Source organism: Salvelinus alpinus, chromosome 27 (genome assembly GCF_045679555.1).
Source record: "Salvelinus alpinus chromosome 27, SLU_Salpinus.1, whole genome shotgun sequence".
In the NCBI taxonomy this organism is placed as follows: domain Eukaryota; kingdom Metazoa; phylum Chordata; class Actinopteri; order Salmoniformes; family Salmonidae; genus Salvelinus; species Salvelinus alpinus.
In genome coordinates, this window is record NC_092112.1 from 26,266,722 (window position 1) to 26,292,578 (window position 25,857).

At 44.9% G+C, this 25,857-nt stretch overlaps 1 protein-coding gene across 2 annotated transcripts; it reads right to left on the minus strand.

Annotated features, from left to right (window-relative positions):
• Window positions 1-797: 797 nt before the first annotated feature.
• On the minus strand, window positions 798-25,857 carry LOC139556259 (E3 ubiquitin-protein ligase RNF217-like). Of its 2 annotated transcripts, XM_071369987.1 has the most exons (6): window positions 24,589-25,856; window positions 9,864-10,085; window positions 9,392-9,556; window positions 8,366-8,567; window positions 7,145-7,216; window positions 798-6,591 (listed from the first exon to the last, which is right to left on the minus strand). In XM_071369987.1, exons 1-6 carry the CDS (start codon window positions 25,699-25,701, stop codon window positions 6,515-6,517), a joined length of 1,851 nt encoding a protein of 616 aa, XP_071226088.1. In that variant the 5' UTR covers window positions 25,702-25,856; the 3' UTR covers window positions 798-6,514. The 2 variants fall into 2 exon arrangements, 1 of the variants encoding a protein (XP_071226088.1); XR_011671092.1 differs by lacking the exon at window positions 8,366-8,567 and having other exon boundaries at window positions 24,589-25,857.

The window sequence follows — 25,857 nt, forward strand, 5'->3', positions numbered from 1 at the left end:
GCTGTTCACAGCATTCTAAATCACACACAATAAATCAGATGATCCTGGTAGGAAGGAAGGAACCAGCTGGGAGCACACATCATTCTGGTCAAACAAGCCTATCTGCGTTCCGAGGCTCGCTCCCTATGCTGGCTCATAGGAGCGTATCTGAGTCCACAGTACTTGGTTGTTTGAAGGCCCTATTGTAACTACTTTCCCATCCCCAGGAGGACTCCACTTGACCTGTGGGTCCATAACCAGCTGGACTCACTTTCTCAGTAGCCATCACAGCCACAAGGTCAGCTGATCTCAGAGCTATGTACAGAGGAGTAAGCGCAGGCCCCAGTTAGATCACATGACATTGGGAAGCAGTGAGCTGTGTTTGCTTCCCAAATGCCCCCATATTCCCTATATAGTGCACTACTTTTGACCAGAGCACAATGGGCACTGGTTAAAAGTAGTGCACTATAAAGGGAATAGAGTGCCATTTGGGACACATCCTGTGTCTGTCCACCCAGGGAGGATAGAGTGGATACTGGACAGGATAGATAACATAACAGCTTGGCCCTGCTGATGTGGTGTAGGCCACCCTCCTGGGCTATTCTCAGAGGGGGCAAGCACTAATGGAAATGAAGGTGATAACGTTTCCGTAAAAACAACTTCTGAACAGGACATCCTCGTGGATGGAGGGAATGGGGTTCACGACAGGAAGGGGCAGTGTTCTTTGAAAAACTATAAATCAAGGCAAGCGCAAGACAGTGTTTTTTGTTGTGCCATCAATTGGTTTTCCTTGGCTGAATAGTACAGGGAGAAGAGAGATGTTTTTGGCATTTCAACCATCACTGTTTAATAACTCCACAATTCCATCTGATAAAAACATACATTCGTTTTCTGCAAAACATGAATTACACGAACTGAGAAGATAGTGGTGCAGCAGCATCGAAGACCCACAAACAAAAGTAGAATACAAATCTGTGCATTTGATTTTCATAAACCAACCAATACATGAAAAACTACTATCTGTGTTGTTGTAGCTTTAGTTTAAACTACTAGATAATTTATATCAAGATCAGGAGAAATTGACAATTTCAGTTGTGCAAGCTACAGACCTTTTTGGAGCAGAGATGAGATTCTCTTTAAAGTCAGGAGTAACACTTCTTGGAGATCAAGCATATATCAATAATCTTTGTAAAGGCACCAGGTAATCTTTATGGTAACAACACCTCAATGGCTTTAATAGGGACTTCAGCCAGCCGATAAGCCCCTGGGCAAGTTCAGACATCAGAGGTGAATCACCCACCTGCCCAGACGTCAATTCAATGTGTCAGGTTAAAAGGTAACATGTATACACTAAAAGTGTCATCAAACAATGGCATTTTAATATATTATATCCAGGTGATTACTTGATGAGAACAATGGTGATATCATACCTGGTTTCTGGTAAGCTATATCTTTAAAATCATTAAAAAACAAAAACAAACCATTTGTGTGTCAGGCTTTGATCATGTAGCACAGTTGGAGCTAAAGGGGCATGCAGGGAAAGACAGCAGTGGAGAACGTGAACAGAATGCTCCCTGAGATCAATTACAAAAGCCTCATAGATTTCAAATTCTGTTCATGACCTTTAACATTGTGGTAACTCACAGTAACTAGAGTGAAGTAGTAACCAAGCTTTCATCCATCTCCATCATCATCCTCACCATATTATGTGTTATTAATAACACATGAATCCATGCAGTGTCTGAATGTCTGATAAATACAGTGGCCATGGTGAGAAGATTGGGTAGATAGGGGAGAGGTGGACAGGCCCACTGTTGCCAAGTTACAACCTTTAAAGCTGCAGAGAATCCACTATTCACTGGCACAGATCCAGGCCCATTGTGTGCCTTTCAAAAGGGTACTTACATCAAAGGCCACTGGAAAAAAAGTCTAAGAGACATTTGATTGTCAGCTGTGATACAAAAAAAATATTTTTTGTAATTTACTGATGTTGTGCCCAAATTGAATTAGAGAGAAAGTTTAATTAAACATGCCCTATTGTAATCAGTGTTTCAAATTCAAATTGAGAATGGACTATGGTTTATTATTAATGATATCAAGACACCGGGCTTATACATTTGATGTGAACAGAAACCCCCGACATGACTAATATGAACTTCATAGACACATTCATAAACATATAGCATGTACTGTATGACACTTCCAACTAGATTTAAATAATGGACGACTATGGGAAAGGGATTGTTTCATGCAATCTAGTTGAGCTTGAAAGTGAGTTCCTTAAATAGGCTCCTCAGAGTAAATAACAAAACCATGGCTTCTCTATCATGGATCTTACTGTACATCTCTCTGTCCGTCCTCCATAGACATCCATGTTTTAATTGAATGGGTTTTAGATCTATTCTCACAGCAGACATCTGATATTGACCATTGAAGGAGGCAGAAAATGTGTCAAATGTACATTTTCAAAACAAACACATATATTGCGGCATCGTTACTGGGCATCAAACAGCAGTTATTTCAACAGCGCTTTTTCCCAACATGGAAAAAACAAATGTATTTTGTTGACGATGCAAATACCAGTGTGTGTATGGGTACAGCACTCTGGAGTTGGCAGGGATGGAAGTGGCTGAACGTGTGTATGTGTATGGAATGGAACCTAAAACACAAGCACCACTTACAGGGCAGTTAGGGATTGGTCATAAAAAATTTACAAATCAATTGCTTGTTGTGTGTAACTATCTACAGGTAACTGCCAAAATAAAGGAAACACCAACATAGAGTCTGAATAGGGCGTTGGGCGACACCATTTTTCCACAATTAAATTCCATCATTTGGTGGAAAACGTTGTCAAGCATGAACTGTGGGAAGTTATAGACAGGTGTAGTTTTCCACAGGTCAAAATTCATATTTAAGTGCAGAAAGCATGGTAATTAACTATAATGACCAGAATTTTTATACACAACTGAAATATTGTATTATAGTAATGTGAATAAAGGATGGTTGAATAAAGGACCCTGATCTCTCTTTTGACAAACATATCAAGACTGTTTCAACGACAGCTTTTTTCCATCTACGTAACATTACAAAAATCAGAAACTTTCTGTCCAAAAATGATTCAGAAAAATGTATCCATGCTTTTGTTACGTCTAGGTTAGACTACTGCAATGCTCTACTTTCCAGCTACCCGGATAAAGCACTAAATAAACTTCAGTTAGTGCTAAATACGGCTGCTAGAATCCTGACTAGAACCAACAATTTGTATCATATTACTCCAGTGCTAGCCTCCCTACACTGGCTTCCTGTTAAGGCAAGGGCTGATTTCAAGGTTTAACTGCTAACCTACAAAGCATTACATGGGCTTGCTCCTACTTATCTTTCCGATTTGGTCCTGCCGTACATACCGACACGTACGCTACGGTCACAAGACACAGGCCTCCTAATTGTCCCTAGAATTTCTAAGCAAACAGATGGAGGCAGGGCTTTCTCCTATAGAGCTCCATTTTTATGGAATGGTCTGCCTACCCATGTGAGAGACGCAGACTCGGCCTCAACCTTTAAGTCTTTACTGAAGACTCATCTCTTCAGTAGGTCATATGATTAAGTGTAGTCTGGCCCAGGAGTGTGAAAGTGAACGGAAAGGCTCTGGAGCAACGAACCGCCCTTGCTGTCTCTGCCTGGCCGGTTCCCCTCTCTCCACGGGGATTCTCTGCCTCTAACCCTAGTACAGGGGCTGAGTCACTGGCTTACTGGTGCTCTTCCATGCCGTCCCTAGGAGGGGTGCGTCACTTGAGTGGGTTGAGTCGCTGACGTGATCTTCCTGTTTGGGTTGGCGCCCCCCCTTGGGTTGTGCCGTGGCGGAGATCTTTGTGGGCTATACTCGGCCTTGTCTCAGGATGGTAAGTTGGTGGTTGAAGATATCCCTCTAGTGGTGTGGGGGCTGTGCATTGGCAAAGTGGGTGGGGTTATATCCTGCCTGTTAGGCCCTGTCCGGGGGTATCATCGGATGGGGCCACAGTGTCTCCTGACCCCTCCTGTCTCAGCCTCCATTATTTATGCTGCAGTAGTTTATGTGTCGGGGGGCTAGGGTCAGTCTGTTATATCTGGAGTACTTCTCCTGTCTTATCCGGTGTCCTGTGTGAATTTAAGTATGCTCTCTCTAATTCTCTCTTTCTTTCTCTCTCTCGGAGGACCTGAGCCCTAGGACCATGCCTCAGGACTACCTGGCATGATGACTCCTTGCTGTCCCCAGTCCACCTGGCCGTGCTACTGCTCCAGTTTCAACTGTTCTGCCTGTGGCTATGGAACCCTGACCTGTTCACCGGACGTGCTACCTGTCCCAGACCTGCTGTTATCAACTCGCTAGAGACAGCAGGAGCGGAAGAGATACTCTCAATGATCGGCTATGAAAAGCCAACTGACATTTACTCCTGAGGTTCTGACCTGTTGCACCCTCGACAACTACTGTGATTATTATTATTTGACCATGCTGGTCATTTAGGAACATTTGAACATCTTGGCCATGTTCTGTCATAATCTCCACCCGGCACAGTGAGAAGAGGACTGGCCACCCCTCATAGCCAGGTTCCTCTCTAGGTTTCTTCCTAGGTTTTGGCCTTTCTCGGGAGTTTTTCCTAGCCACCGTGCTTCTACACCTGCATTGCTTGCTGTTGGGGTTTTAGGCTGAGTTTCTGTACAGAACTTTGAGATATCAGCTGATGTAAGAAGGGCTATATAAATACATTTGATTTGATTTGATTAAAGGTTGTGTTACTGCATTCAACCCACATACCGCACCCACACAAATCTAAATAGAAAACAGTGATTATTTTTCAAAAACCGAACAGAAACCAAACCATCTTCAAAAAGCTCTAATCGTTCAGCACAAACCTGTGTGGAAGCACCTGGTTTCTATATTCAGTGCATTCGGAAGGTATTCAGGCCCCTGACTTTTTCCACATTTAGTTATGTTATGTTATAGATTAAATAGTATTTTCCACTTCATCAATCTACACACAATACCCCATAATGACAGAAAGAAAAGGTCTTTAGAACATTTTTGCTATGAAATATCACATTTACATAAGTATACAGACCCTTTACTCAGTACTTTGTTGAAGCATCTTTGGCAGCGATTGAGTGTTCTTGGGTATGACGCTACAAGCTTGGCACACCTGTATTTGGGGAGTTTCTCCCATTCTTCTCTGCAGATCCTCTCAAGCTCTGTCAGGTTGTCAGGTTGGATCGGGAGCATTTTCAGCATTACATTACAGCTATTTTCAGGCTGGGCCACTCAAGGACATTCAGAGACTTGCCCCGAAGCCACTCCTGCAATTGTCTTGGCTGTGTGCTTAGGGTTGTTGTCCTGCTGGAAGGTGAACCTTCGCCCCAGTCCGAGGTCCTGATTGCTCTGGAGCAGGTTTTCATCAAAGATCTCTCTGTACTTTGCTCTGTTCATATTTCTCTCAACCCTGACTAGTCTCCCAGTCCCTGACGCTGAAAAACATCCCCACAGCATGATGCTGCCACCACCATGTTTCATCGTAGGTATGATGCCAGGTTTCCTCCAGACGTGACGCTGGGCATTCAGGCCAAATAGTTCCGTCTTGGTTTTATCAGACCAGAGAATGTTGTTTCTCATGGTCTGAAAGTCCTTTAGGTGCCTTTTGGCAAACTCCAAGCGGGCTGTCATGTGCCTTTTACTGAGGAGTGGCCTCCGTCTGGCCACTTTTCCATAAAGGCCTGATTGGTGGAGTGCTGCAGAAGGTTCTTCTTCTAGAAGGTTCTCCCATCTCCACAGACGAACACTGGAGCTCTGTCAGAGTGACCATCGGGTGATCAATGGAAACAGGATGCATCTGAGCTAAATTTGAGTCTCAGAGCAAAGGGTCTGAATACTTATGTAAATAACGTATACGTTGTTTTTTTTTAATACATTTGCAAAAATGTTGCTTTGTCATTATGGGGTATTGTGTGTAGATTGATGGGGGAAAAATACATGTAATCCATTTTAGAATAAGGCTGTAACGTAACAAAACGTGGGAAAAGGGAAGGCGTCTGAATACTTTCTGAATGCACTGTACTTTGTATCCCTCATTTACTCAAGTTTTTCCTTCATTTTGGTAGTTACCTGTATGTACGCACCACAATAAAATCCCTGAAGATGTCATAAATATGCAGGTGCTCAGGGTCTGCAAAAGAATGGTGATAGACTCACCCACACGTCTTCAGTAACTCTTTCCCATTCTATACAATGTGTTTCTGTTTCACTAGCCATGCTATAGGAGCCCAGACACTGTGGAGGTAAGTGGGGCGGAACAGGAGTAGACTGCTCTGTGAGCCTTTAGATCCACAGGCTGGAGGAGGAGCCACAGACAGTGTTGTGGTAGACATGCAGTAGAGAGAGAAGGCCACTGTAAAGCATTGCTCTTCTCAGGCTGTGGATGGAGACCAACCCTCCCCCCAAATCCCTGTGTCCCCTCCCTGGGCTTCGTATCTGGAGCAGGGTCCTGACCACACTGCCATGGTCCTCAGCTCAGTGCCAACGGCCAGTACACTGGGTGCGCTGCCGTCTCTTCTTACAGATGTAGAAGATAGGAAAGGCCACGAGTCCTGAGGAGAGAGCAGAGTAGGAGAGAACAGGCAGGTTAATATGGAATGTGAACTAAGCTCAGGGAAATGACTGAAGTGACACCTCTCGCAAGGAAGTGTTGACAGTATTGGTGGTCGATCAAGGAAATACTTTAATAATCTCAATACTGTTCTGTTGTTCGCACTAGGAACACATTACCTTTGAAATACGGACACACAACAGTAAAGATAATTTGTGAGCAGGATTAACAAGTGTCTGTCAACAGCTTTATATCAGTGTGTCATCCTCCCATCGCCCAGTGTAGCAGTGCTATCTGAAGTGGACAAGCAGACACTTAGCTGCTTCAATCAATTCACACCAAAACACAGATGGCTCTCTCCAGCAGACCACAGCCACTGAACAAGCGGAGTCACACTACATACCTGAACCAAGGGAAAGTAACACATTTCAGATTCTCTAAAGCACCAGCGGTTATGTAATGTTTCATGTTGTTATCTAGAGATGAAAAGAGCAGGATTAAAACAGTAGGTAATAGTAGTCGTTTCATGTTATAAAGGATGTAACAATGCTTACCTATGACCATGGATACTGCTCCGACAACCACCACCAGGGCTATGACAACAGGGGCCACCACCACTTTACTCACTGGAATGGGAGGGAGACAGAAGAGACAACACAGATATGCATAAGGGGTCAGGACAAGTACATGCATGAAAATGCATGAGGAGGACAGGGCAGTTTGGAATAGCACCTTGGCACATTAACATTTTTAACAGGTTATCAGAGGTCCTGCGCCACTACAGTACACCCAACGTAAATCAAAACAGCCAGTAGCGACTTATGGGACTACGGTTTAGATACATGTTTGTTTTCATTGGCAAGGCTGTTAAAACATGAGAATGGGAGCAGGCAGGGGAGTGTTTTAATGAGAGGTAGAGGGGGTTTTGTAGACCCTTTGAGGGACACATTAGCCCACCGTCAGTGTGTGTCAGATGTTTCCATTGGCACCATGCTGGTATCTGAGTAACTTTAGCTAACCCCACTCAGGGAGCAACAGCTGAGGCCCTGCATGTCACTACACAAGGCCCCGAGGGAACATCAGATACAGAGCTGCAGTCAGAGCACCTATCAGAGAACTACTGAATCTCTCTGGAGAGCAGTTCACTATTCACACACAGCAGGCAGGGTCACAAAGACATGCGTCATCTCAGATAAGGAAGTTCTGCTGATATGGGGCATGCAAATCATCCACTGTGTCGGCAGCTACAGTTTACCGTTATTGTTCTGACTTCAGAGCTGTGAGAAATGACAATGCATTACAATGCACAATGCAATTTTTAGCATAGGCACTAGACGTATTGTGAAAATGGGTTGTGAAAGAGTCATGTCTGCAGCATCAAGCTAGTATATGCTGTTTTGATCATCGTCATTATTGTGTGAACTGATTAAGAAGATGAAAGGCCACCCACATGGTAATTGAAGTTTACTCGTCGCCCCCGCGTATGTATCTTTCTGAGTCTGACCACAGAGACCAAGGAGGAAAGTCATGGGCAGTGTAACGACTGAATTAAAAGGGAGGCAGAAGGACTGTGAAACTACAGCTGCTAATCAGAGTATCTTTTTAAATCAGGCCTTAAGGGCCTAGTCTAAATATAGTTGTCATATTGTCAGAGGGTACTGATTGCTTGCTTGTCTAATAATATTAACCATGAAATGTAATAGGAATCCCAAAATGTCCCCTCTATAAAGGGTTTAAGGGCCTCTGGGTCACGGGCTGAGGCTGGGCAGACTCACCACACACGGACCCCCGGACCAGCCGGCGGAGGTGGGGCTTCTCAGGAAGGTAGCGGTACTTGCAGCCGAACACGCTGAGGTTGGATGTGTGATCCCCGAAGAATCGCAAGTGGCGGTACTTCTCCCCACAGCGGTAGCAGAAGTTGGTGCTGCACTGGGTGCAGTTCATGTGATCGCAGCCCTCCGTCCTCTGAATGTGGATCTGGAGAGAGCGACATGACCTCATGGATGCTCTATAAAGCTTTTATAAGTTGTTGTTCGTTTAAAGTGGGACCCTAATTTCTGAACAAATTAATAACTATATGTATCAATTACTAGATTATCAGTCAGCTCAGCGCAGGTTTTTCCAGAATAGAAAGTATTTTGGTTTGGTTCCAAAACGAGGGAAAAGAATGGAACATTTTGTTCTGATATCTAAGCATCACTCAACCTCTCTCCCTGACTCATGCTGACTGACATTGCATTGAGAGGAGAGTGCTGCCATGGACAGACAGCCAGCTAGCAGCCAACACCTCAGTGAAAGTTCCTTCCAATACGAAAACGAATTAGCAGTACTGTGCTTGTTGCTCTTGCTTTCTAAAACGCCTCTCACTGTGTATGAAACAAACAGCTGACGTGGCATACTAAATCTAATTTGGTATTGACTTTCTGCCCAGGACTCAGCCTTATGACTTCATGGAATGCTTCATTTCCAGCCATTGTTACAAGTGGACAAGGGAGGAAAAAGACCTCTGACACTCTCTTTCTCTCCTCTTAGAGAAAAAACACACAGAGGACACTGTCATGGCTGTAGAACTACTGAAAAACACATCTTTAATCATCTTATGTTGTTGACATACAACGCTGGAGAGAACAGACAGCCCTGTCTCCACCTGCCTAGTCAAGATAACACCCTTTAGGACCATGTGAGAAGGCCTCCTATATCATCGTTTGGCTGCAGAACTGTCAACCACAATCTTCTTCCAGTAGCTATGTTAACTAGCAAGGTTTGCTATTTTTCTCCACTCTCCTGGCTCTGTCACCCACCTTGCAGTGGGGGCACTTCTGGGCGTTCCTCTGGCCATGCTCGATGATGCTGGCCCAATGACGCAGCAGCTTGTCCCCTTTCCTGTAGTCCCGGCACTTCAGGTCCTCGTGCCAGGGGGCATGGCATTTGAAGCACCACACAAACTGGCACTTTGTGCACTGGATCTGCAGAGGCATAGACAAGTGATAGGCTAGATAGTGGCATGGCGCATAAAAGGCATAGACATGTGATTGGCTAGATAGAGGTATGGCGTATAAGAGGCATAGATTTGCTGAGAAGAACTGAAGTGCCTGCATGGACTAAAACCTCCCTCATTAATGATACATGAAAAAGCACTTTGTTCATGATTCAAGAAACCTAAAATTTTTCCCAAGAATTACAAACAGCAGAGGCCCTGTACTCACCTTGTACTTGTGCTCAGTCATGCTGTATAATATCTGATCTCAGAACAGTACAGGCCCTCTCTCTCACCTTGTATTTGTGCTCTGCCCTGCTGGGGGTGTGTCCTTTCAGCGAGGTGAACTGGCTGCACTGGGGACAGGGTTTGGTGCTAGAATCAATCTGGCTCAGCTCCAGGAAGTATTTGTATTTGGCCACTTCCTCACTGCCCAGGTGGGACACCACCAGGCTCTCCTCCAGGTAACCACTGCACTCCGTGATGGGGCACACTATGTCCGTTCTGCCCACCCTGACCTGGGGGACACATAGACATAACACAGGGATCAATTGAGAGAGATGTGAATGCTTTATGACAAATTAGGATAAACAAATAATAAGACAGTGGTCGTAAGTTGCATACAAACACAATGCCATTGGCCCTAGATCCGGTAATAAAATATTGTCGATACATTTAGCTACTGGATTGCAAGTGTGTTATGTAGGTGAAGGTTAAACAGAATACACAAGCAAATACTACAGTGTACAGTACATACAGTACGGAACATACATTTCCTGGGTGGTACTGTACAAGGAAAAGTTATTTACCAGAAGGTGAGCGGTATGATCTGTTGTTACCCTAATCCCCCTATAAGAGATACTGTGGTGTGTGAGAGAATGTGCCTTGGAAGGCTTCCATGAACCACTAGTGACTTCGCTAGTCATTTTAGTCATTTTGCAGACGCCCTTATCTAGAGCAATTTACAAGAGCTATTAGGGTTAAGTGCCTTGCTCAAGGGCACATCAACAGATTTTTCCTGGCCCAACACTGTTAACCGCTAAGCTATCTGCCACCCCATAGTCATAACACTACTACAACAGTGGAAAACTACAGAGGAAAAAGGGCCCAGTACGCCTCAGTGGGACTCTTAGCATTAGCCTCATGAGTACACCCCACCACCACTTCTCCCCCTCCCATGTAGAGCTCTAGGACACCCTTGCTCCAGGCACAGTGGGTCCCCTCCAGGGACATGGTGCAGACAGACGGGTAGGCCCCGGATTAGTACATTGCTGCTGATCTGAGCTGAGTAATCCCCTCCTGGCTGGGCCTGTAGTACATGCCCATACAGTAGACTAGAGAGTGATGCAGCACAGCTCTGGGGTAATGCCCAGCAGACTCTTTTCACTATGACAGCCTGGCCTCTGGCCCTATGGACCCTGTTCCTGCACTGTAAAACATTATAGTTGTTTTGACAGTATTATATAATAAAACTAACAGTAAAGTACCATATTCATTATTTACAGAAAATTGACGTAAATGACAATGCAGTCTGAATGATCTTAGGCGTAAATGTTAAATCATACCGTAAATGGTTGCATGGTACTGTTGTTTCTGGCTCATTAACATATTTTGAGGTGTGCCGTGTTAAGAGGCTACATTTGTGCCACCCTTTAGATAGAATGCTGCACTAATTGAACTGATATGTGGTAGTTGTGCTCTAACAATTAAATGTGTATAGGGAACAGATTGGAGTGGCAGCAAGTCTCAAACCTTTAATGGTTGAGTATTTGCCATGTCCTTTGGTGTGTTTTGCCCTTTAGTCACTTCCAGTTTGGATGCCTTTGTTAAGACCTCTAGAAGTGCAAGTGATAGGAAATACAACACTAAGTATTTTAAATCACTTTCACTTCTAGAGGCCTTAACAAAGGCTCCCAAAGTGGTATTCATATGGAAACACAATAACTAGCAGCCCACCGGATTGCTCCACTGCCATGCATTTACGGTAAAATACTGTACAATACAAACTCCATCACTCTTCAATTAATTTTTATGAATTTATCCATTCATTAGTTACAATTGCCATAATAAGATTACAGTAATGCAGTGTACTGTTGTTTTACAATAACGTACAGGCAGCATGTTGCCTGTAAGTTACCATAAAAACAAAGGCAAAAAAGATTCCAGTAACACTATTGGATACCATACAATACAGTAACATAATGTACCTTTTTTACAGTAACTTACAGGCAACTAGCTTCCTGTAAGTTACAGTAAAAACAACACAAAATGGTTTACAGTGTGGCCCTGTACTCTCCTCAGGGCCAGGCTGTGCACTCTGTTCTGCTCTGGGGGTTGCTCAACACAGCACAACAGCAGCTCAGCTATTGCTGTCCAATGAGCTCACATACGTTATCGCATCAGAGGTTGGTGATCAGAAGTATGTAGGCCTAAAGTAACAACAAGCAGAATGTTTTTTTGAGGTAGCTGATTGAAGACTTTTCTAGAAAGAGCAGTGCCAGTGCAAGTGAGATATCAATAACACACACTGTTCTTTCTCAGAACCATGACATCAGCCAACTCAACCAGTCTCCATTTCACATTTTAGTCATTTAGCAGACGCTCTTATCCAGAGCAACTTACAGCAGTGAGTGTATACATTTTTGTACTGGTCCCTCATGGGAATTGAACCCACAACCCTGGCATTGCAAGTGCCATGCCCTACCAACTGAGCCACACAAGACCAATTGACTAGACAAAAGAACCCATATTAACTAAACATGGGATAAGACATGTTCTTCTAATAATATGTCTAGTCCATTGTACTGTAACCAACTGTGTGTGGGCACCAGGATGATATATCTACTGTGTGTGTAAATAAAGGAAGTGAATGTGTGGACAGTTTATGTTGTGACTTGCACTGGGAAGTCTATCTTCTAAAGCTGCACAGACAAGGTCACAGGCTTAGGACTAGCTAGGCTGTGACACTGATGAGACGGTCAGTAAGAGAGTTGCCACCTGTGAACGTAGTGCCCAGTGATGAGGGTGTGAAGGAGTCCCATAGAGAAACCCTGAGTCCACCTCTACACCCATCAACCAGGCCACAGGACAGTGGCCCTGACAGCCAACACAGCAGGGACACTGGAGCTGTGGCACGATGTGAAAAAATATATACACTAACATCTCCCTTCCCTTCTGCCCTCCAAGAGCAGTGCCCCTGGATTACACCAGGGCATAACATCTGTGGTCAAGTGGTGTGTGTATGTGTACACCTAGTATAACTGTCCTGCTGCTTCAGAGCCAGAACCAAACAGAGGAGAAACTGTAGTCCACCATAGCCTCACAGAGAAATGAATGAGCGATCTCCGGGAGTGCGTTCTCATCCCTTTATTATGTCTAATTTTAGTTCTGATTTCACTGATGACCAGAGGTGCAGATTAACTTCATCAGGCAGAACGCTTCTGTCCTCAGACTACAACATTGGTCCTGAGGTAGAGCTCTCTTTCGTGCGCGAACGCACAAATGCACACACGCGTTACGTTACATTATCCCATTTCCCCTAACTCTAACCCAAACCCATACCATAACCCAAAATTTTAACCACTCACCCTAATTGTAACCCCTAAGCTTAAAATAACCTTAAGGACATTTGGGGATTTTAGGTTTACATTATATTATTCTATCCTCATGGAGACCTAAAATTAATTTATATTTAAAATCCTATTTCCCTAACCCCTTACCCTAATTGTAATCCTAACCCTTAAACTTAAAATAACATTTGTCCTCATGAGGACGTGGGAAATGTCCCCACACGGGATAATTTTCCTTGTTTTACTATCCTTATGGGGACATTTGGGGATTTTAGGTGCCCACAAGGTTAGAAGAACCAACACACACACACCTGCCCATAGCGTTCAGCCTGAGCCGGTGGAACCAACTTTAGTAGAGGAGCTAACCATGATAAGGCTGGTAACACCACGATGGGCAGCAAGAAGCAACACAATGGATACTACCTGTGGTGGTGCCATCCACAACTCCTTATGTTATGTCACACTTGATCTATGCTCATGAAATGTTATGTGATCCTGACTGGAAGCTACAGATACAACAGAAGATCAGTGACGGGTTGATACATTTTTGGGGGGTAAATCAGGCACCTGTCCTACCAGTGTTAGTCAGTGTGATAGTCATATCATCCAATTATGACTAACACAGAATAAGGGATTACTATTCTGTATCCATGCAAAAGCCAAGTGAATAACAATGTGCCTGGCAACACCTGCAATACAGTGAGATGTACTGAGAGGAAAGTCTTCATATTCTCTGACAGAGCTGACAAGCCAGTGGTACATCATCAAGCTCTGGACAGGTCAGACCATATCAAACAAAGCGTGTATGAGTCAGTGTGAGGGACAAACACATGTGGCATCACACCAGATCTAGAGGGCAGGATAACATGCTTCCTGAATCCTGGCCTATCAAAGGGTCAGAACATCATGTTCTGACAATGGCAATCATGCCAAGACTGACTGGCAGACAACAACTTACCAGCCTCTCATGAGATGCATTGAGGCCTCTCTATTGAACACAGTTAGACTAAGGCGTTCCCTCTACAGCATAAAGACAGGGACACAGATATAACGAGTCCCTTAATCAAAGGAAATAGGAAGTAATGATATGTTGTCATCAACCAATAGGAAACATGTCCCTGAGTTGGAAGTATATCCTGCCTGTTTGGCCCTGTCCGGGGGTATCGTCTGACGGGGCCACAGTGTCCTCCGACCCCTCCTGTCTCAGCCTCCAGAATTTATGCTGCAATAGTTTATGTGTCGAGGGGGCTAGGGTCAGTCTGTTATATCTGGAGTATTTCTCCTGTCTTATCCGGTGTCCTGTGTGAATTTATGTATGCTCTCTCTAATTCTCTCTCTCGGAGAACCTGAGCCCTAGGACCATGCCTCAGGACTATCTGGCCTGATGACTCCTTGCTGTCCCCAGTCCACCAGGTCGTGCTGCTGCTCCAGTTTCAACTGTTCTGCCTGCGGCTATGGAACCCTGACCTGTTCACCGGACGTGCTACCTGTCCCAGACCTGCTGCTATCAACTCTCTAGAGACAGCAGGAGCGGTAGAGATTCTCTGCATGATCGGCTATGAAAAGCCAACTGACATTTACTCCTGAGGTGCTGACCTGTTGCACCCTCTACAACCACTGTGATTATTATTATTTGACCCTGCTGGTCATCTATGAACATTTGAACATCTTGGCCATGTTCTGTTATAATCTCCACCCGGCACAGCCAGTAGAGGACTGGCCACCCCTCATAGCCTGGGGGCAATTACAACAATACTGAATGAACACTTATTTTAACTTAATATAATACATCAATAAAAATCCATTTAGCCTCAAATAAATAATGAAACATGTTCAATTTGGTTGAAATAATGCAAAAACAAAGTGTTGGAGAAGAAAGTAAAAGTGCAATATGTGCCATGTAAAAAAGTTTACGTTTAAGTTCCTTGCTCAGAACATATGAAAGCTGGTGGTTCCTTTTAACATGAGACTTTAATATTCCAAGGTAAGAGGTTTTAGGTTGTAGTTAATATAGTATTTATAGGACTATTTCTCTATATACCATTTGTATTCCATATACCTTTGACTATTGGATGTTCTTATAGGCACTTTAGTATTGCCAGTGTAACAGTATAGCTTCCGTCCCTCTCCTCGCTCCTACCTGGGCTCGAACGAGCAGGAACACATCGACAACAGCCACCCTCGAAGCAGCGTTACCCATGCAGAGCAAGGGGAACAACTACTCCAAGTCTCAGAGCGAGTGACATTTGAAACGCTATTAGCGCGCACCCCGCTAACTAGATAGCCATTCCACATCGGTTACACCAGCCTAATCTCGGGAGTTGATAGGCTTGAAGTCATAAACAGCGCAATGCTTGAAGCAGTGAAGAGCTGCTGGCAAAACGCATGAAAGTGCTGTTTGAATGAATGCTTACGAGCCTGCTGGTGCCTACCATCGCTCAGTCAGACTGCTCTATCAAATCATAGACTTAATTATAACATAATAACACACAGAAATACGAGCCTTTGGTCATTAATATGGTCGAATCCGGAAACTATCATTTCAAAAACAAAACGTTTATTATTATCGCATATACATTTACATTTACATTTAAGTCATTTAGCAGACGCTCTTATCCAGAGCGACTTACAAGTTGGTGCATTCACCTTATGATATCCAGTGGAACAACCACTTTACAATAGTGCATCTAACTCTTTTAAGGGGGGGGGGGGGGGGGGTTAGAAGGATTACTTTATCCTATCCTAGGTATTCCTTAAAGAGGTGGTGTTTCACGTGTTTCCGGAAGGTGGTGATTGACTCCGCTGACCTGGCGTCGTGGGGGAGTTTGTTCCACCATTGGGGTGCCAGAGCAGCGAACAGTTTTGACTGGGCTGAGCGGGAGCTGTACTTCCTCAGAGGTAGGGAGGCGAGCAGGCCAGAGGTGGATGAACGCAGTGCCCTTGTTTGGGTGTAGGGCCTGATCAGAGCCTGAAGGTACGGAGGTGCCGTTCCCCTCACAGCTCCGTAGGCAAGCACCATGGTCTTGTAGCGGATGCGAGCTTCAACTGGAAGCCAGTGGAGAGAGCGGAGGAGCGGGGTGACGTGAGAGAACTTGGGAAGGTTGAACACCAGACGGGCTGTGGCGTTCTGGATGAGTTGTAGGGGTTTAATGGCACAGGCAGGGAGCCCAGCCAACAGCGAGTTGCAGTAGTCCAGACGGGAGATGACAAGTGCCTGGATTAGGACCTGCGCCGCTTCCTGTGTGAGGCAGGGTCGTACTCTGCGAATGTTGTAGAGCATGAACCTACAGGAACGGGTCACCGCCTTGATGTTAGTTGAGAACGACAGCGTGTTGTCCAGGATCACGCCAAGGTTCTTAGCACTCTGGGAGGAGGACACAATGGAGTTGTCAACCGTGATGGCGAGATCATGGAACGGGCAGTCCTTCCCCGGGAGGAAGAGCAGCTCCGTCTTGCCGAGGTTCAGCTTGAGGTGGTGATCCGTCATCCACACTGATATGTCTGCCAGACATGCAGAGATGCGATTCGCCACCTGGTTATCAGAAGGGGGAAAGGAGAAGATTAATTGTGTGTCGTCTGCATAGCAATGATAGGAGAGACCATGTGAGGATATGACAGAGCCATATGACTTGGTGTATAGCGAGAATAGGAGAGGGCCTAGAACAGAGCCCTGGGGGACACCAGTGGTGAGAGCACGTGGTGCGGAGACAGATTCTCGCCACGCCACCTGGTAGGAGCGACCTGTCAGGTAGGACGCAATCCAAGCGTGGGCCGCGCCGGAGATGCCCAACTCGGAGAGGGTGGAGAGGAGGATCTGATGGTTCACTGTATCAAAGGCAGCCGATAGGTCTAGAAGGATGAGAGCAGAGGAGAGAGAGTTAGCTTTAGCAGTGCGGAGCGCCTCCGTGACACAGAGAAGAGCAGTCTCAGTTGAATGACTAGTCTTGAAACCTGAATGATTTGGATCAAGAAGGTCATTCTGAGAGAGATAGCAGGAGAGCTGGCCAAGGACGGCATGTTCAAGAGTTTTGGAGAGAAAAGAAAGAAGGGATACTGGTCTGTAGTTGTTGACATCGGAGGGATCGAGTGTAGGTTTTTTCAGCAGGGGTGCAACTCTCGCTCTCTTGAAGGCGGAAGGGACGTAGCCAGCGGTCAAGGATGAGTTGATGAGCGAGGTGAGGTAAGGGAGAAGGTCTCCGGAAATGGCCTGGAGAAGAGAGGAGGGGATAGGGTCAAGCGGGCAGGTTGTTGGGCGGCCGGCCGTCACAAGACGCGAGATTTCATCTGGAGAGAGAGGGGAGAAAGAGGTCAAAGCACAGGGTAGGGCAGTGTGAGCAGAACCAGCGGTGTCGTTTGACTTAGCAAACGAGGATCGGATGTCGTCGACCTTCTTTTCAAAATGGTTGACGAAGTCATCCGCAGAGAGGGAGGAGGAGGGGGGAGGGGGAGGAGGATTCAGGAGGGAGGAGAAGGTGGCAAAGAGCTTCCTAGGGTTAGAGGCAGATGCTTGGAATTTAGAGTGGTAGAAAGTGGCTTTAGCAGCAGAGACAGAAGAGGAGAATGTAGAGAGGAGGGAGTGAAAGGATGCCAGGTCCGCAGGGAGGCGAGTTTTCCTCCATTTCCGCTCGGCTGCCCGGAGCCCTGTTCTGTGAGCTCGCAATGAGTCGTCGAGCCACGGAGCAGGAGGGGAGGACCGAGCCGGCCTGGAGGATAGGGGACATAGAGAGTTAAAGGATGCAGAAAGGGAGGAGAGGAGGGTTGAGGAGGCAGAATCAGGAGATAGGTTGGAGAAGGTTTGAGCAGAGGGAAGAGATGATAGGATGGAAGAGGAGAGAGTAGCGGGGGAGAGAGAGCGAAGGTTGGGACGGCGCGATACCATCCGAGTAGGGGCAGTGTGGGAAGTGTTGGATGAGAGCGAGAGGGAAAAGGATACAAGGTAGTGGTCGGAGACTTGGAGGGGAGTTGCAATGAGATTAGTGGAAGAACAGCATCTAGTAAAGATGAGGTCAAGCGTATTGCCTGCCTTGTGAGTAGGGGGGGAAGGTGAGAGGGTGAGGTCAAAAGAGGAGAGGAGTGGAAAGAAGGAGGCAGAGAGGAATGAGTCAAAGGTAGACGTGGGGAGGTTAAAGTCACCCAGAACTGTGAGAGGTGAGCCATCCTCAGGAAAGGAACTTAACAAGGCGTCAAGCTCATTGATGAACTCTCCAAGGGAACCTGGGGGGCGATAAATGATAAGGATGTTAAGCTTGAAAGGGCTGGTAACTGTGACAGCATGGAATTCAAAGGAGGCGATAGACAGATGGGTCAGGGGAGAAAGAGAGAATGTCCACTTGGGAGAGATGAGGATCCCAGTGCCACCACCCCGCTGACCAGAAGCTCTCGGGGTGTGCGAGAACACGTGGGCAGACGAGGAGAGAGCAGTAGGAGTAGCAGTGTTATCTGTGGTAATCCATGTTTCCGTCAGTGCCAAGAAGTCGAGGGACTGGAGGGAAGCATAGGCTGAGATGAACTCTGCCTTGTTGGCCGCAGATCGGCAGTTCCAGAGGCTGCCGGAGACCTGGAACTCCACGTGGGTCGTGCGCGCTGGGACCACCAGGTTAGAGTGGCGGCGGCCACGCGGTGTGAAGCGTTTGTATGGTCTGTGCAGAGAGGAGAGAAGAGGGATAGACAGACACATAGTTGACAGGCTACAGAAGAGGCTACGCTAATGCAAAGGAGATTGGAATGACAAGTGGACTACACGTCTCGAATGTTCAGAAAGTTAAGCTTACGTTGCAAAAAATCTTATTGACTAAAATGATACAGTGCTGCTGGCTGGTGGAGTAGGCTAGCTAGCAGTGGCTGCGTTGTTGACTTAGTTTGAAAGTGTAGCTGGCTAGGTAGCCTCGGTAACTGGCTAGGTAACCTTGACAATTACTCTAAACTACACAATTATCTTGGATACAAAGACAGCAAAGACAACTATGTAGCTAGCTAACACTACACTAATCAAGTCGTTCCGTTGTAATGTAATAGTTTCTACAGTGCTGCAATTCGGTAGACGTTGGCTAGCTGCTGGCTTGCTAGCAGTGTTGCCTACGTTAGGACGAAAATAGCTGGCTAGCTAACCTCGGTAATTACGATAATTACTCTAAACTACACAATTACCTTGGATACAAAGACAGCAACGACAACTATGTAGCTAGCTAACACTACACTAATCAAGTCGTTCCGTTGTAATGTAGAAACGAATGTAATAGTTTCTACAGTGCTGCTATTCGGTAGACGTTGGCTAGCTGCTAGCTGCTGGCTAGCTAGCAGTGTTGACTACGTTAGAAGGACGAAAATAGCTGACTAGCTAACCTCGGTAATTACGATAATTACTCTAAACTACACAATTATCTTTGATACAAAGACGGCTATGTAGCTAGCTAAGATCAGACAAGTCAAACCGTTGTACTGTAATGTACCCTGACTCTGCGTGCAATGAACACAAGAGGAGTGACACAATTTCACCTGGTTAATATTGCCTGCTAACCTGGATTTCTTTTAGCTAAATATGCAGGTTTAAAAATATATACTTCTGTGTATTGATTTTAAGAAAGGCATTGATGTTTATGGTTAGGTACACGTTGGAGCAACGGCAGTCCTTTTTCCACGAATGTGCACCGCATCGATTATATGCAACACAGGACACGCTAGATAAACTAGTAATATCATCAACCATGTGTAGTTAACTAGTGATTGTGATTGATTGATTGTTTTTTATAAGATAAGTTTAATGCTAGCTAGCAACTTACCTTGGCTTCTTACTGCATTCGCGTAACAGGCAGGCTCCTTGTGGAGTGCAATGAGAGGCAAGTGGTTAGAGCGTTGGACTAGTTAACTGTAAGGTTGCACGATTGAATCCTCGAGCTGACAAGGTAAAAATCTGTCGTTCTGCCCCTGAACAAGGCAGTTAACCCACCGTTCCTAGGCCGTCATTAAAAATAAGAACGTGTTCTTAACTGACTTGCCTAGTTAAATAAAGGTGTAAAAAAAATACGATTTATTTTTTATATCGGCCAAATCGGTGTCCAAAAATACCGATTTCCGATTGTTATGAAAACTTGATATCGGCCCTAATTAATCGGCCATTCCGATTAATCGGTCGACCTCTATTAGGGACCACACATGTTGTGTTAAATGTGCCAACACAGTGATTGTGTTAAAAGTAAAACAACGTGTCGTTCCTAACTAGACACATGGATGTGTAAAAAAAAATGACACAACACACAAACATTCAGAAAGCAATGATAAGGACTGCCATGTAGCTATATTATATGAATAATTAGCCATTTAAATTAGGCTTTTTAAAATACAGTGTATTTTTTGCACTCAAGACATGGTGAGGGGATTGAACTGGAGTGATAGTCATATATTTCCATCCCTCTGATCTGGCAGCATCACATCAATTAAGACAAGAGCACGCAGCCTATTCATGAGACTGGAAGACATGCAGGGTTTTGTAATCATAATGACATTAAGACTTTAATAACAATGAGTTTGAATCATTACAGGCAAACCAGCTATGAGAAGTCCTCAAAAAAAGAGGGAAACGAATAGATACTGTAGGACAGGACTGAAGAGCTAGTAGGTATACTTCAAACCCACATCAGTTGAGACAGAACACTTACACCAGGGGTATTCAACCAGGGGTCCCTGGCACCTCAGGGGCCCGCTGAAGTACTGCAGGGAAGGGGAGAATGGATTTATATTTTTAATTATTTCAATGTTTTGACTATCACTAAAAACAACCTAATAAATAAATGTTGAATGATATACATTCCTACAGTAAGAGTAGAATCTCTTCTTTCTAATGATGTCAACTTTATTTTTCAACTCCCAAGCACCGGCGAATAGGCTACCAGCGAGGCAAGTGCCGCTGGCAGCAGGTAAGCTTTTTTGACCTGGACATACATTTTTGCTAACTAACCTTTGTTTAACCAGCTAAACAGCTGCTCTTAGTGAAAATATGTTTGCAGTTACCTTTCTAGCTATCATTCACCTGGTGATAAGACAGGAAATGTTTTGCTAACATATGATGTGGGTCCATGGGTTGCCGGTTTGCTTGCCCCTGGGCAAGAAAAGGTTGAAGACCCCTGACATAGATCAATAACTGGACAAGTTTTTGTGAGTAACTAGGCCTATTTTCCCACTGTTTCAGTGTTCATAAGATCCTTAGAACATAAAGCATGGAAGGCCTGCAACTCTTTGAGTTGTATAATGTATACAGATCACTGGAAAAGCTTAGAAACCAGAACACCAGAAGTGTTAGAGCATTTGAGCCAAAAAGAGCCAACAGCAAATCCTTTAAAACGGGTTTAATACCTGAAATGCATTAGGCATGACAGACATGTGAACATGGAGGAAACTGGAGCTGTAACAGTCCCTATCCTGACCCCGAGACAGATGAGTCAGCGACTCAATTGGATTTGAAAGCCAAGGAACAGTCTGCAATCTGATGCTACCTGATGACAATAACAAGATCCCTCTAGGTCAGGGGTCTTAAACAGGTCGATCTCGAGCTACCAGTAGCTCGCAGCTACATACACTACATGACCAACAGTATGTGGACACCTGCTCGTCAAACATCTCATTCTAAAATCATGGGCATTAATATGGAGTTGGTGCCCCTTTGCTGCTATAACATTCTCCACTCTTCTAGGAAGGCTTTCCACTAGATGTTGGAACATTGCTCCATTCAGCCACAAGAGCATTAGTGAGGTCGGGCACTGATGTTGGGTGATTAGGCCTGCCTCGCAGTCTGCGTTCCAATTTATCCCAGATGTGTTCGATGTGGTTGAGGTCAGGGCTCTGTGCAGGCCAGTCAAGTTCTTCCACACTGATCTCAACAAACCATTTATGTATTTTTGGACCATTGGACTGCCAGATTGTGCAGCGTGATTCATCACTCCAGAGAGCGTGTTTCCACTGCTCCAGACTCCAATGGCAGCAAGTTTTACACCACTTCTGCCGACGCTTGGCATTACGCATGGTGATCTTAGGCTTGTGTGCCGCTGCTCGGCCAAGGAAACCCATTTCACGAAGCTCCCGATGAACAGTTAATGTGCTGACGTTGCTTCCAGGGGCAGTTTGGAACTCGGTAGTGAGTGTTGCAACCAAGAACAGACCATTTTTATGCGCTACTCGCTTCAGCAGTCCAGTTCTGTGAGCTTGTGTGGCCTAACACTTCGCGGCTGAGCTGTTGTTGCTCCTAGACGTTTCCACTTCACAATAACAGCACTTACAGTTGACCGGGGCAGCTCTAGCAGGGCAGAAATTTGATGAACTGTCTCGTTGGAAAGGTGGCATCCTATGACAGTGCCACATTGAAAGTCACTGAGCTCTTCAGTAAGGCCATTCTACTGCAAATGTTTGTCTATGGAGATTGTATGGTTGTATGCTCAATTTTATACATCTGTCAGCAACGGGTGTGGCTTAAATAGCCAAATCCACTAATTTGAAGTTGTGTCCACTTACTTTTGAATATATAATGTATGAGTAGCTCACCAAACAATTCAGAAAGTACATAACATTTATGTTTTCCACTGCAAACTGTCAAACAAATCTCACAAGTATCAGACACCACAATCTCCCAACTACTGCCACTATTGGCTTAAAAAGCCAAACCTAACACAATTAATTTCCAGCAATATTGCCCCGGTTTGTATATCAGTCCGTGCGTAGGCAGTAGATGTGATAACCGTCTTGTGGGTCGACAGAAATACATTTCCCAAAACCATTCCTCACTCACTAGATGCACATTTAAAGGGTTAGATGCACATTTAAGTCCAAATTACAGTCCAAAAATCTTCCAGATCTAAAAAACATTTTCTTCTGATGTGATTTAAGCAGAAACACAGACTCAGAACATCCCATTTCGTTTTTTCTCTATGAACAATTGTAATTTTGAGAGTATTTAAAAATAATAATAAAACCAGGAAAATAAAAAGAGAAAACATAATTTGGGAAAATATAAAAAATATTTTATAGAGCTCCCCCTTAGAGTTGTTTATTACCATTATTTGACCAGGTATATTGACAGAAAACATAGTGCACTACTTTCTCTTGTACAGTAAGGACCCCGGGAAGAGTTGCAGGTGAGTGGAGAAGAAAAGAATGGGCCTATTTGAAAGCTAAAAAAAAAATGCTTGCGACATGTTAAAGTAGCTCTCATGCTAGAAAAGGTTGGAGACCCCTGGTCTAGGTAGACAACTGATGTTGTCTTCAGAGATAACACACTGCAGCACGCAGCCTCCAGAGGAAGAGAAGCGTGATTTCACTAGGTTCTACATAGACAAGCTCTGTGATTAAGCTATCAATTAAAGCCACACACAACCTGTCCCCACCCCTCCCTCCGCTGCTGCCATCAGCCGCAAGGAAAGACAGCGCTCAACACACCCACCTCCCTCAGCCAACAAATTCATTCTGCAGGCAGTCAGTGCCTTCCCTGATGTCGTAATTTCTTTTGTCACCCTACATTTGTTTTTATAATTTACAGACTCCCTATCCGTGCAAACCAACCACAGACACCACACACTGGTTATCTGCGTTAGACATCCATAGAAACTGTATTAAGTCATTCTACACCTAACTAAAGGATAGACAGAGACAGTCTGATACATTCTCTGGGAAAAACCTTGCATATCCTTTCACTTTACACTCAGTTGCACAGAGTTAGGCCTAGTCATCCTGTTGAATTCCACAGCGCAGCACAGTTGCAGATTGTTCCTTATGAGATGAGTCAGTTGGCTCAGTTAGCAGGAAGCACATGACTTCCCTAAACAAGGATAACAATGGCCGAGGCAGTACTGTTACAACACAATGGGCTGTCCCTTCCATCCTTTCTCTCCAAGCAGCCCAGCAAAATACTGACATTTAGGCCTAACACTAAAATAGGAAAGTGTTCAACCTGTTTTTTTCATCACTATACTAGCCTGCATCCCAATTACTTGTCTCTCCTCCAGGCTGTAGCAGGAGACAGACCATCTGACTGGGTGTTCCTCAGGTAGTTGAGCACATGGTGCACAGTGTAATACTAGATCCCAGTGCTCTCCCTGCAGACTGCCCCTGCAGGTGTTCCTCTTAGTGGTAACTGAGCACATGGACCAGGGCTCTCATTGGGTTCATTCAGAAGGACACAGCAAGCCAGCTGTCGACAGACCACAACATCTGCACCCAGATACACTATTGACATGCCAAATGAGCTGGAGAGGATCTTAAATTAACACAAAGCAATCCAATGGGTGTAAACGTACATTTGTGTTGTGAAAACAAAAATGTATCAAAACAGGTGGGCCTACTAGTGCCATAAATATATATATTTATATAGGCCCCATCTTGTTTTGTGTCAGCGTGTCTATTGAGCACACACACACCCACCCAGAAGGCTTGATAACATAGACAATTTGGATACCAGGCCTTTCTTTACCTGTGAAATGATGTATATTTTCAGGCATTCCTCACAGACAGCCTTCTTGCAACAAAATAACGGCTTTATGTGTGTGTCTTCCAGACAGATGCGACATGCCAAAACAACTGATTCATTGTAATCCCCGTTGTAAAAGTTGCTCAGAGTTCTAGGATCAATCAGGTTCGGTAGCGTATATGGATCGGAAACGGTGTGGTGGCCCATTTCCAAATTGCTCTGCTGCCGCAAATCTGTGGATGACTTTGTAATGACGTTTGATGTTGACGGAGTTATCGCCCCATTATATTGGTGTTCTCCGGTATTGTCAGCCGGTTTCTTGTAGTTATCGTTCGCAATACAGTATACAGTACAGTAAACATGTTCCTTTAACTGTACGACATCGTCGTCAGCCCTGCTACGTTCACAAATATCGTCAGAATCTGTTACATCAACTTCATTCAAATCGGATGACGTTAATCCCTCTGTGTGATCTGCGATTTGCTCTTTTACATTCGTTTCACTGCCACTTGACTTTTCAAGGTCCACATGATCAATTCGTTCATTTAAAACTATTTCTACCATGGCATCCTCTGGGTGTTTTTGGTCATCTGCTGAATTGTTTTTGAAATTCGTAGGGGATCTCGTCGTCCCGAAATTCCTCCTCAAAATATCCACTGCAGTCGGTTTTCTGAAACTGTATCCCTCAACATTTTCTTTACTACCCGTCCTCTCAACCCTGTGTGTGTGCGTCTCCAAACTCCCGTCACCGTCTGGTGTTTGGATCTTTGTTTCCCTGACATCTTGAATAAAATCTGTGCCTGATGTCTCAACTTTATCAAGCATTTCTGCTGGATTGCAGACTGTCTCTTCGTCATATCTGCTGACAAAACTCGGCATTTTACACGTACACACATTCAAAGAAATGTGTTCATCTTCCATTCCCAAGGTACAACTCCCCATGCACGCTCTACCTCTTCTCCAACTCCAGACACTAACAAACAAAACAAAACCCAAGTAGAGTATATTTCTGCTTCCGGGGCTGCGTGTGGGAGAAAATAAATCCGTAACGTTGTAGCTGTTTGACTTCATGCAACCTGTACGCGCGCCAGCTCTGACTGTGAAATAACAGCCCATTTGCCGATCAAAAAAAGCAAGGTAAGAGTCAGATGCATATCCATCTATTACTGTTAAGCAACGTTAATAGTGTAGTCTCTGGGGATCCTTGGACGCTTGCCTGCCCAGCAACAGGCTACCACCAACCAAGGTAGAATCAATCTAGGACTGTATGAC

Bases quoted from the DNA above. Each gene is read 5' to 3' on its own strand.
- LOC139556259 (XM_071369987.1), bottom strand. From the start codon at position 25,701: ATGGGCTGTTATTTCACAGTCAGAGCTGGCGCGCGTACAGGTTGCATG. The intron at 9,557-9,863 runs GTGAGAGAGAGG...ATGCCTCTGCAG, and splicing joins GGGCAGAGCACAAATACAAG to ATCCAGTGCACAAAGTGCCA. The intron at 8,568-9,391 runs GTGGGTGACAGA...CGCTCTCTCCAG, and splicing joins AGAAGTGCCCCCACTGCAAG to ATCCACATTCAGAGGACGGA.